General features: G+C 45.3%; 1 protein-coding gene across 9 annotated transcripts in view; it reads right to left on the bottom strand.

Moving 5' to 3' along the window:
• Positions 1-11,632, bottom strand: part of RABGAP1L (RAB GTPase activating protein 1 like) — a 233,120-nt gene that overhangs the window by 9,502 nt on the left and 211,986 nt on the right. For 7 of the 9 annotated variants that reach the window (XM_071565066.1, XM_071565065.1, XM_071565064.1 and 4 more), the window contains one exon: positions 5,236-5,328. In XM_071565066.1, the coding sequence (XP_071421167.1) occupies positions 5,236-5,328 (93 nt within the window). Of the gene's footprint in view, positions 1-250; positions 4,971-5,235; positions 5,329-11,632 lie in introns of those variants that run through there. The other 2 variants (XM_071565070.1, XM_071565073.1) reach the window with 2 other exon arrangements.

The following is an 11,632-nucleotide window of genomic DNA, read 5'->3' as shown; positions in this document are numbered from 1 at the left end:
AGGTGCTGCAGCACTGGTACCTTCCCCTAGAGATGACACTTAGAGAGAGAAAGCAGCAAATCCTTAAGACTTTCACATTTGGGTTTAACATTTCTGCTGTGCCTCTGCCAAAAGCAAAGCAAGCCGCAGTGTGGAGCTGAGAGTCGCCGCTTTGCATGGGCAGACAGGTGGGTGAGCAAGCTCGGGGCGGGAAATGCGCTATCCTCCTCTTACACGGGAACGCACACGGGCTGGGGCAAACGGCGCTTACCTTGGGCATCCGGGCAATAATCAGCTAAGAGATGTGTTCACTCCTTCACCATACTCCTAATGTCCAGCTGACAGCCTCTCACAGGGCCACCTTGCCTCTCCTCCACCCAGGGCAGAATGCCCGATTAGATGGTTTGTCTTTTCCAGCTCCTCCCCCCAGACTGAGCAGTAAAAAACTGCCTCCTTCCTCAGGAGGAAACTGAGTCTGCTTAACTCTAAATAAAACCTAACGTGACACAGTAAACACAGAAATAGCAAACAGCACTTTTCATGTGTAGTAAACTATTTCCACTGGCTCTGAAATATTTACAGGATTTTATGAAATGAGCTCACAATGACATAAAGTTCAACAGATGGAGCAGGTTCCTTACAGCAGGACTCACATCACAGGCAGCATTTTGTAACCTGGCATCAGCCAACTAGTCAGACCTGCTGTTGTCCCTGGTGTAAACAGACAGCTTCCTGCCTCTTCTCTGACTATGACAACCATTTCCTTCTCCTCAGCATTGCTCGGTTTCTACAACCAGTAAAATCAGAGATCCCGCTTTCCCAAATTCCTCCTTCTGGTTACCAAAGGCGGCTGGTGAACTCTGGTTAGCTGTTAAAAGGAGGATACTGCATTTCCCAAAAGGACAAACACCACTGATACACACAAACACAAATAAACTTACCTCCTGTAAAGTCACAGACCAAATACTGCTTTCAACCATTGGTGTAAGGACAGTGAAAACAGAATATAAAGTAATTTTTAATACCAACAAAAAAAAAAGAAAAGCTGATTCTTCAGTGGGTTTTTGGTTCTCAGTTTTGGAGAGGATATACTCCAGCTTCCATCACACACTGGATGGAGAGGGCAGACTTGAAAGCAGTAGGCAAGGCTCAACTCAGGAAGACTGAAAGGCTGAACTCTACCCTCTGCTCCCTTCCAGCCTGCACCCAGGAGCAATTCCTGAGTTTAGTGGCGATGATGCATCCTCTCTGAGCTGCACTCAAGTGGGGTGTAACGAGTCACCAACCTCCTTATGCAATTCTGTTTCTGACGAGCAACACCCTGTGCTGGGTTTGGCTGGGGTAGAGTTAGTTAATTTTCTTCGCAGTGGCTGGCGTGGGGCTGTGGTTTGGATTTACGCTGGAAACAGTGTGGACAAAATAGAGATGGTTTTGTTATTGCTGAGCAGGGCGTGCACAGAGTCGAGGCCTTCTCTGCTTTTCAGACCCCCCCACCAGTGAGGGGGCTGGGGGTGCACAGGAAGCCTGGACAGCTGATCCCAACTGACCCAGGGGATGTTCCAGACCTTATGACCGCATGCTCAGCATGTAAAACCAGGGGATGACAAAGGAAAGGGGGACCCTTGGAGCGATGGCATTTGTCCTCCCAAGCTGTCACTGTGCTCTGATGCAGCCCTGCTCCCCTGGAGGTGGCTGAACACCTGCCTGCCCATAGGGAGGGTGGATGGAGTCCTTGTTTCGCCTTGCTTGAGTCCATGGTCTTTTTCTACTGAATTGTCTTCATCTCAACTCACGAGTTTTATCACTTTTATGCTTTGGATTTTACTCTTGCTGGCTGGGGTTAAACCACAACACACCCAAACCCCAGATCTTTGGGCATGAACAGATCCTCAACAGTGGGATGAAAATACCGATTAAAATTCACTTTTGATGTGGGCAAACTGAGGTCTTCATAGTGGAGGAGCTCCGAAGGACAACCCTGTGAACCTCAATCTAGTAACTCAAAAGGCTTTTACAGCAAACTGTCCAGGAAAACCTCTCATGGGAAGCAACACAGAGGCTCCTGGAGTTTTCCATTTGGTGACTCAGGAGAAGCATTCCCCAAACTGCCCCAGCACACTTGGTTTTTTTAAAAACCACAATGTCTCACACATCAAGAGTCATCATGTGTTTCCCCATAATGTGAACATTCAGTTACCATGACTGAGTAAAAATGACCAGTGTATTAATTTTTGCTTCCACTTCAAACACACAAAAGGCTATTATGTCCAAATTACATTTAAATTACATTTATTCAGACACACAACTTCTCTGTTGCATAGAGCAAAAGGCGGAACAGAACAGCAGGGTCTGCTTGCAAAACTCCAGCCCTTCTTCTTCTCTTTATTTTAAATCAAGTCCCAGGCTTAGTTCTGAAAATTTCTTATCAAATCAACCCAAACACTTACATGAGGTGTTCTCAAACACAGAAAGAAAACCCCATAACATTTAGAAAAATATCAATCTAAACTATATTACTATTTTTTTGCACATACAACTCACTCTTCTTCCTGGCCTCTGTATGCAACTTGTAATTTATTTGAACCAAAAGTAATGAAACAGCAATTTAGAACATATTTCCCTTTTGCACCTTTTAAAAATCTGACAAAAATGTGATAATTTGTTATAAGCAATAGAAAATAAAGTGAAAAAATGTCTATAAAAACACACACTTTTCCTAAATAATACTTGTTGATACAGCAGGAAACAAACACCAAAAATAACACACTCTTTAATACTGCTCTCTGGGTAAGTCAATCACAATCAACATGTAAAACCCGGGCTGGGTGGGAACTCTTTATGTGCAGAACAGCTCACAGGAGCACATGAATAGAACATGCCAAGCAAACCTGACTGGTCACTGGTGGGCCAGATGCTGCCAAACCAGCCCATCTCCCCCTCCCTCCACACTCCATCCAGCAAGGCATTCTCCTCCTTTGAGGGCTGGGCCACAGCGAGGTGGGTCACTCACACATCACTGAGCCTGTGTCTCTGTGGTGCTGACAAACCTCTGCTGGCAATAAAAACTGTAACACTCAGCAAACAACAAAACCTGTAAAAACTGTAGCTGAAAACTATCAACAGACTGAAAGGTCGTTTCCTTCTTGAGGTATACAAGGAATATTCTGCAGAGATCGCCACTCCAGCGACCCCATCCATGAAACATCCCCATACTGGGCAGCAAACCAATACCTTGTTTTGTTCTGGGAAGAGACACTGTAAAATGTCCAAGGCTGCCGCACTGTGGGGCACAGCCCACACAGTGGGAGCTGACAAGCCTTTTCCCCTCCCAAACCACATCCAGCTGGGCAAAGCCCTGCACTGGTGCTGCCCCAATGAAATGCACTCTGACCACGTGGGCTGCAGAGCACTCACTGAAAGCACAAGCAGAAAGCAAGGCTGGCTCTCTACTTTGCTGCCTGTGAGGTGTTTCATGCTGCCCGTTGGAAACACTCCTGAAATGCCAATTCCTACCAACCTCAGCTTGACACATGACTAAAATCTTAGCAAGCAAGACAAGAAACAAAGAACACTTATAAGCATTTTTCTGTGACACCCATCAGCTGAAGAATGTCTGAACTCTGAACCTAACAAACCAGTTAAGGGGACTCTCTAATCACAGCATTGCTAAGAGGATCAGAACCAATCCAGCTTAATAAAAAAATCCACAGTGAGTTTCGGAAGCGCGAGCCAAAACTTCAGGCTGTGATCCTGACTGTGACAGTGACTCAGACCAACAGTGGCCCAAGAGTCACTTTCTAGATCCTCATTTTCAGCTTGGGATAATGTTCTTCACCACCCATGATTAACTCGTTAATGTGCTTCCACTGAGCTTTAAAGAACCCTTATGTTTCCTAAGCATTATTTTAATTCCACAGTACCATAAGTGAGCCACTGGAAAAATACTTAAAAGTTAATCAGCAGCAAGTTGTGTTTTTTTTCTAAATAGGTCATACTTGCTATTGGCTCTTGGCTGCTACAACAGTCTGAAGTCTCACAAATAAAATCTATACACTTTGACAGCAAAAAAACTACACTTAAGATATAATTTTTCACAGATAAATGCTTTTTAAAAAAGGAGTCAGTTTGACTTTCTCTGTACCTGTAAGTCTACCTTGCCACATTTATGGATTAAGGCATGGTCTCTCACTAAAGATTTCCATACTTTGGTTTTCTGAACACGGTGCACCTGCCTTACATTCACAGACCACTGCTGCACCCTGCGTGGTTATTCAGCACTCCACGCTCCTGGCAGACTGTACCAACTGCAGTTCACGTAACATATTAAGGCACAATGAGGAAGAACAGGAAAACAGTACAGGGATATGTAAGCAATGTCAGTTCCCAGGTATCCTGGGCAGTAAAGTGCTTCCTCTCTGGCAGCTTCACCTGGAGAAAACTGAATGGTTCAAAACAGGGTGAGCAAGAACTGGATCTTAAACACCCAGTGAGGTCTGTGCTCAGAGGCAGAGCCTCCAGCACACAAAATCTATGGCAAAAAAACACAGCTGTGACAATGAAAGCAAATACATAAGCAAAGCTAATCCAAAACTGAAGGACTATTCTTTTCTGGAGAACTACTGAGCTATCATTATTACCATCTGAACCTTTATTTCTCTGCTACTCAGGAGCAGGATATCCACCACTACTAATCCTCCTGCAGCAGTACCCAGGGACCCCAGGGGAGCTCCAGGTCCCCCTGTACCAGCCATTATCTTAACAAGAAATTACTAATGCTTGGCATGAACAGGAATGAATGACAGGGATCGCATCAGCCAAGGAAGAGTTCATCTTCCAAAGTCTCTGTGGATGCCACTGCACACAGCTTGTGCTAGAACAATGTGTATTTTCTCCTTTCTGTGTCTGTAGCTGAGATCACCCTTTGTTTCTGCGGCTCATGAAGATCTCTCGTAAAAGTGCAACAGCAGGAGAGTTACCTACAAACATATAAACTGAAAGAAGAAAAATATTATATGTGGCTACTTGCAGATGTCCTGAGAGTTACAAATTGTGACTGAAATATTCCTGGAAAAAAACCACTAAGTCCACATGTTCAAGGAAAGGGGTGAGTTTCACCTGGCACTGCCCTTCCCTGAGGTCTGCACTGGCACATGCCAGGGAGGGGAGTGTGGTACACACACCTGTGCCTAACTGCTGGAACCAGGTCACTGCCATGGGATCCACCAGTGGAATACATTCCCAAACAGCATCTCCTACCTTGTATCTGTCCATAGGATCTTCCTGCTGCAGCTGACTCTCTCGCATGGTTTGGTACTCTCTCTCATATTTCTTCAGCTTTTTCGTTGGCACCTGTGGAATAGATTTGGGAAACATGCATGTAAAGATCAGAGGAACACTGGAAAGGCTGTCTGAAAGCTCTCCTTGCAAACAGGAAACTGAGGAGTGCTGGAAAGCTGCTGAATAAAGTCTCTCCCCGCTGCCCCCCCTTCCCTACTCAGCAAACCGTGTCAAACACTCACCAATACAGCTCACATCGACAGAACTCTTTCTGCGCCCACTGCTGCTAATTATTCAAACATTTAAAAGGAAACAGGAGTGAAGTAGCGACATTTTAATAAGAGTAACAAGAAAAGAAAGCGTGAACAACAGCAGTGAGAGAACAGGGAAGAACACACTTTGATATGTCTGATTCACCCAAACAATGCCTTAGCAAGACAAGTGTTAAAAGTGAGAGGAGAAGAAAAGAGTGCTCATACAAGAGGACTGAACAATTCCCTGGGGGAGATCTGGGTAATGGTTTTATTGCTGAGAGAGTATTAATGTCTAAATTACAGCCTGTGACCAATGCCCTTATGAAGTCTGGCACCAGAGCCCTCCTAGGCACAGGTGGAGACACTGCAGTGCAGGGAAACAGGGAGGTGGCTCAGAGAAATCACAAACAAATTCAGAAAAAGCCATACAGAAAGGTCAAATTCCAGGCTGCTTGGTCCTGGGAAAGCACCACTTCCACTTCCAAACATTGCACAGAAAGAACCTGTGTTCTTTTGAACAGAGCATGGGGATCCTCTGCTTTCCCACCATGTTTCAGTTGGGCACACAGTGCTCTGTGAGTGATCCCATGTGTCCCTGGAAGCCTCTGACAGCATTACTGGGATCACCTGCTGGCAGCTGGAGAGATCCCTAACTCCATGTACCACCAGGACTGTGAGCACAGGCTTTCCCTGCATCCACTATGCAGATATCTGTTCCTCTTGCCTGAATTGATCATGTTTAGCTGCCTCCTGGTGCGAGGACATGTCATTGTCACCTTCCCTTAAGGCAAAGAACTCTGCTAATGAGCAGAGATACATGTTTCCCTGTAGCTTTGGTGTTGCTTTTCCCTTTCCTGGTGTTCAGGAAATACCTCCTTGCTCTGCAGTACAGGGAGGGACCAAGCAGGGGCTCAGTGTTGCTGCAGAGAGAGGGACAGGTAGCAAATAGGAAACCTGTCATCTGCAAAGCACAGTGCACAGCAAGCACTGATAAAGCAGCACTAATTCCCACAATTACTGATGGATTCTGAAAGCCAGAGAGAAAAGGGTAAAGATAACAAGACGAAGCACTCTGGACAAACATACAAGAAAATTCCACTTTGATGACACTTAATAGTGCAAAACACCGTGAAATGAAAATTACCAAATCAGAGATGCTTTTATACATTTCAGCTGAACAACACTCACAACTCAAACCCAGCCAGCTTTGTCTTAGCTGCAACCTGAAACTGTTAAGGCTAATTTAATAGTCAGGAATAAGAAACGATTTCACAGTAGTGTTCTAAATGAGGCGAATCCATCACACATCTGAAGGCTGATCCATCTCCTTCTTCCTCCAGGCTCACTTGGCTCTCATTCAGAGAACCAGATCAAGGCTCCCAGACTGGGGTGTTCTGAGGACACCCTCCAAACCCAGTTCTCCAGTGCTTCTGTGCAGTTTCTGTTCCAATATGCAACCAGCAGGAGACCAACATAAATACAAGGGTGACACTGTGGAGCAGCATAGCAAAAAGGCACAGCGCAGGTGTAACTTAGAAGATGAACTGTTCAATCAAAGGTTTTCCTGATTCTTGATGCTTTTCACTGACACTTTTAAAGTGCTTGCAGCAAGAACTAAGTCTCACTACATAGGGAGAGAGACAAGCCTCCCATCCACACGGCCTCTGAATGTTTCAGTAAATCCCATCATCTTTAGGGACAGGATATGTGACACAGATTTGTGTGTGTGTGTGTGCAAATAGGAGAAAGAATGAAAAGCAAAGGTAAAAATTGCACAGTGACAACCCTTTACCCCCCCGCCTCAGCAAGCAGTGCTGCTCACCTCAGCCTGGCCTTGAGTGGTGGGGGCTGCCTCCAGGGACCCAACCACCTCACCTTGGCAGCTGCCTGGAGAAGCAGCCCCTTTTCACTTCAAACACCAGACCTACTTAAATTGCTTGTGAACAAAAATCCTGCTTCTCTCTAGAATCCAGAAAATACAGACAAAACAGAGCCTGAAGGTCATGATGTGAGAAAGTCGCTGTTACCGAGAGAGCAAACAGGGCATAAAGCACCACTGTGCCCCAGATGCCACACCCAGCACTGTGCCACAGCTGTCTCCTTCCAGCTGAGCCTGTGCACCACCAGCTCACTGCTGCTTCTCACTGACACTGCCACTCACACTCACCAGCCAGGGACCTGCAGCTCTCCTAGCACCTTTTTAAATGTTATTTCTTACAGTGCCTTTTTTATCTGATTTCATCTTGTATTCTCTCTCAAAATAAGGCAGAATTTACCTCACACAGAGTCTACCTGGCACTTAATAATCCGCCTCAACAACACCATAAATTGATATGAACATGTCACATCACAAACCCTGTGATCAGCAGGGGAGAACAAGAGTCAGCTGCTTCAGTCAACTCTGCTCTCCATTGTCTTCACCTGTTTCACTAACAGCTCACAACGATTTCTTAATGCCTGGTCATTCATCGCACTAACCATCCTTATCTGTACGGTTTGCTTTACTTTCTTTTATTTTAATTCCCAGCAGTGAGCAGGACCATGAAAACGGTCCCCTGGGGCTGTGTGGGGGATCAGCTCCCTCCTTCATCACCACAGGAGTCACCCATGGCCATGCTCTGGGCTGAAGGGAGGTCCATTGTCTGAACAGCCTTCAAGCAAACAGCACAGCAACACTTTCTTATGCATACTGACAGTAAATAATACCTGAAACAATGATTAGATCATGAGAAGTGTGAGCATCAGGTGTGACAGCAAACAGCTTCCATGCTGCTTGGAGGAATATGATCAGGCTGATGCATGTGAGCAACTATTTATGCTACAACCTCATCTTAACTGGGAAGTAGTACCTAAATACAGGGAAAGTCTGTCTTGAGAGGCTTGGGGGAGGAACTTCTATTAGAAATCAGCCCCTACTCATCCACTTATCCCATAAAACAGAAACTGGAACAGGTATGCTTAAGAACTTTGGCAGGGACTGGGCTTCACTGTTATTATCTATTCAGCCACATTACTCGGAGGAATTTGATAATTTATTACAGCACTTTCTTCTTCTGAGTCCATACTAATAAATGGAAAAAAATATTTAAAAGCCCATTTCCATATTTCTCAATTTAATTCCCTGAAACAGTTTGTGAATTCAACGAGGGACTTCTCAGTAAACCATTTCCTAAGTAAGTGCATAGTGCTACTATGCTTCAGTCTTCATGGACTGAGCGCTCATAAATTCTCTGTAAAAGCTTCTGCAATATTGATTTTTTCTTTCTTTAGCACCATGGGGTATATTGGCTCAAACTGATCGTTATCAAATTTAGGAGACTCTTACAGTTTACAAACATTGCTCATCTGTTTATCTCAATATCTCATTGACTTGTTTTATTTTTATTGTCTTCAAGCATAAAATCATGTTACAACGACTTATATGTGGAGAAAAAAGCCATGCAGAGCATCTTAAAAGAACATCCACACAGAAGAACTGAACAAGCAGAACCTCCTTCTGAAAAAACCCAATGGCACTGAACGCTCAAAGGACCCACTGCAGTGAGGTGAGAAACAAAAATACCTTGTCTTTAGCTGTCCCTGTCCAGACAGGGCTGGAAAGATTTGCTTCACCTCCCTGGGCACCCCTGGGCATGGGCAGCGTGCTAAGCATGGCATCTGCTCTGCTCCAGGAGACCTTTCCTCACTCTGGGACTTCTGTGGCTGTTTACAGGCAGTTCAGCCCGACCTCGCTGGACTCATAAATCACACACCTCTGACTCCTTCCTCCCGAGTGCTTTATTGCTCCACTGCAGCCCAAGTGCTTGGAGGAGGCAGTTATCATTATGTTCATTTGACAGCCAAGGAAATGGAAGCAGAGATGTAAAGTGATTTCCTGAACATATTGCAGACAGCCAGAGGCTGATCCAGACACTGAAATCCTATTACATCTGATTCCTGATTTCCAGCACCGCCACAACGCCAGACTGAGCAGGGTCTCTCTCTCCCAACTTCCCACTTTTTTTCTCTATCTGGCACAGCATAAACACTTCAAACACACATTGTCTTATCACACTAACAACGTAGCCAGTATTCTGTGATCTCGCCCCTCCTGACATTTTCTCCTCTCTAGTTCTTGCCGCAGTGTGGAAGAAAAAAATAAGAAAGAAAAAAGCAATTAAGAAAGTGTGCAATGCTTTCCTTCCCCATTCTTTGAGGCAGGTGATGCAATTTTCTGTTTCACTGGTGATGGATTTGCTTGGTATTTCAAGCTGAGGGGAGGGCTTGTGCCCGCCCCAAAGTGAGACTCCCCAGCTTGTTTTGGGCAAGTGCTGACAGTGCCCACAGACACTGCCTGCAGCCCAGCCCCTCTCTCATCCACCCACCACACACAGCCATGCTGTGATCCCCAGGGCAGGCCCAGGCTCGGCCCACCCCTGCAAAGCAGGACCATTCCCAAGCAGAGGTGATGCCTGGGAGCCCAGCTCAGCCCCTGCTCACAGCCAGGAGTACCGGCTGCAGGAGGCTCTCACACCACCACACTGCATGTGCCCCTCCTGAGGGCATCAGAATTAGTATTGTGTGTACTTAATTCTCTTCAACAGTATTAAAAGCAAGATAATTTCAAAATGACACTTGGTTCTGTGTCAGATGAAGTCTGTGAACTTTAAACAGAACCTTCACTACATCAGTGACAAAAATTTCCCATCACTTTTCTCGTCTTAGTTCAACACTCAAAGTTGTACCAATTTGTTCTAGGTAATACTTCATCTTTAAAATACAACTACATCAGGTTCAAGGAATGAACCAACTCTATTGTAAGGAACACAATTTTATTTAAACACTTGATTAGGCCAAATGAAGGCTTTTTAATGTAACAATGGTAGATGAAGAAACTGAGTCAGTGCTCTACTGGTCTGTGCAGTCACTGCTATGGATAATATTGTCCTTTCCTTAAAATGTGGCTGTCAAAAGTATCCTGCCACATCTGTCACTGGCAGTGAGGCTCAGAAGTAGGTAAGCCACTCAATTTTCTTTTGGGAGGATGCAACAATCACAAAGAAAGAACAAAGCCCACCGAGCTGTTGACACAACAGACCTGTTTCTTGGCTTACACTTTGAAATGGGATGTGGTATTTAACCATTACACAATACTATGTGAACAACTCTATCTCCAAAGAGATCTTAGCCACAAACACGAAATCTGAAAGAGAAGAAAATCATAATTTCTCATAGAACTGTTTGTGCTGAGTAGTCCATATAGAAGAAAACCTGCAGTATTCATTTGTAAAAATTAAGGTAGGGAGTACAGTCAGCTGCTGGCTGAAGCAAATTCACAGGCTGGAGCACAGCTTGACACTGTGCATGGAGGGGCTCACTGACAACAGGCTGGCTCACCACGGGTTTGAAATGCAGTGCAAGAGCCCCCATCAGTGTTTCCCTGAGTTACATCCCACATTCAGCACCCAGACACCCCCACACCACAAAGCTCATTGAACAGCCCCTCACCCCTGGGTTTGGGGCTCAGTAAAAGCCACGGCTGTCAGATGATGTTTTACCATCTAAGCCTTAAGGAAGGTTCCCTGAAACCCTCGGGAAGCACATGCTGTGTTGGAGGATCTCCTGCTGAACCTGTGGCTGCCTGAGTGCTGCTGCAGAACGGCATCGCTCCACCTCGTGTTTGGAAACAGAACTGACAGAAATGCTCGTTACATCAATGAAGCAATTCCACCCCAGCACACCTGAGTATCCTTTCCTTTCAGGGGCAGCTTCCTTCCTTCTGCAAGTCAGCTCCTTGCCAGCTCTGTAGGTTTAAGAATTCCTGAAGAGACTCTTCAGGGTAACACAGATCCAACCTGAAAGCTGGCTGGAGACAAAGGAAACCAGCTTTGCCATCAGTCCATTATGAAAATATCTCAGTTGCACTGACACCCCCACAGAAACATACAAAAACAAGGGAAAGGCAGGTTGCAGAATTTACAGAGCACCTGCACCATTTCCTGTGATTCAAAACAGCACTGGCAGAGTCAGTGACGCTGGATCACTTCCAACACCAGATCCTCTTGTCAGATTTTAATCTCTACCATTCATCTAAACATGCTGAACCTGGTGTAACACATAATTCTTCCCTAGCCCTGCTGTTT

Source organism: Pithys albifrons, chromosome 10 (assembly GCF_047495875.1).
Source record: "Pithys albifrons albifrons isolate INPA30051 chromosome 10, PitAlb_v1, whole genome shotgun sequence".
NCBI classification, from domain to species: domain Eukaryota; kingdom Metazoa; phylum Chordata; class Aves; order Passeriformes; family Thamnophilidae; genus Pithys; species Pithys albifrons.
The sequence above is the reverse complement of the archived record's forward strand: the minus strand, read 5'-3'. Positions and strand labels throughout refer to the sequence as shown.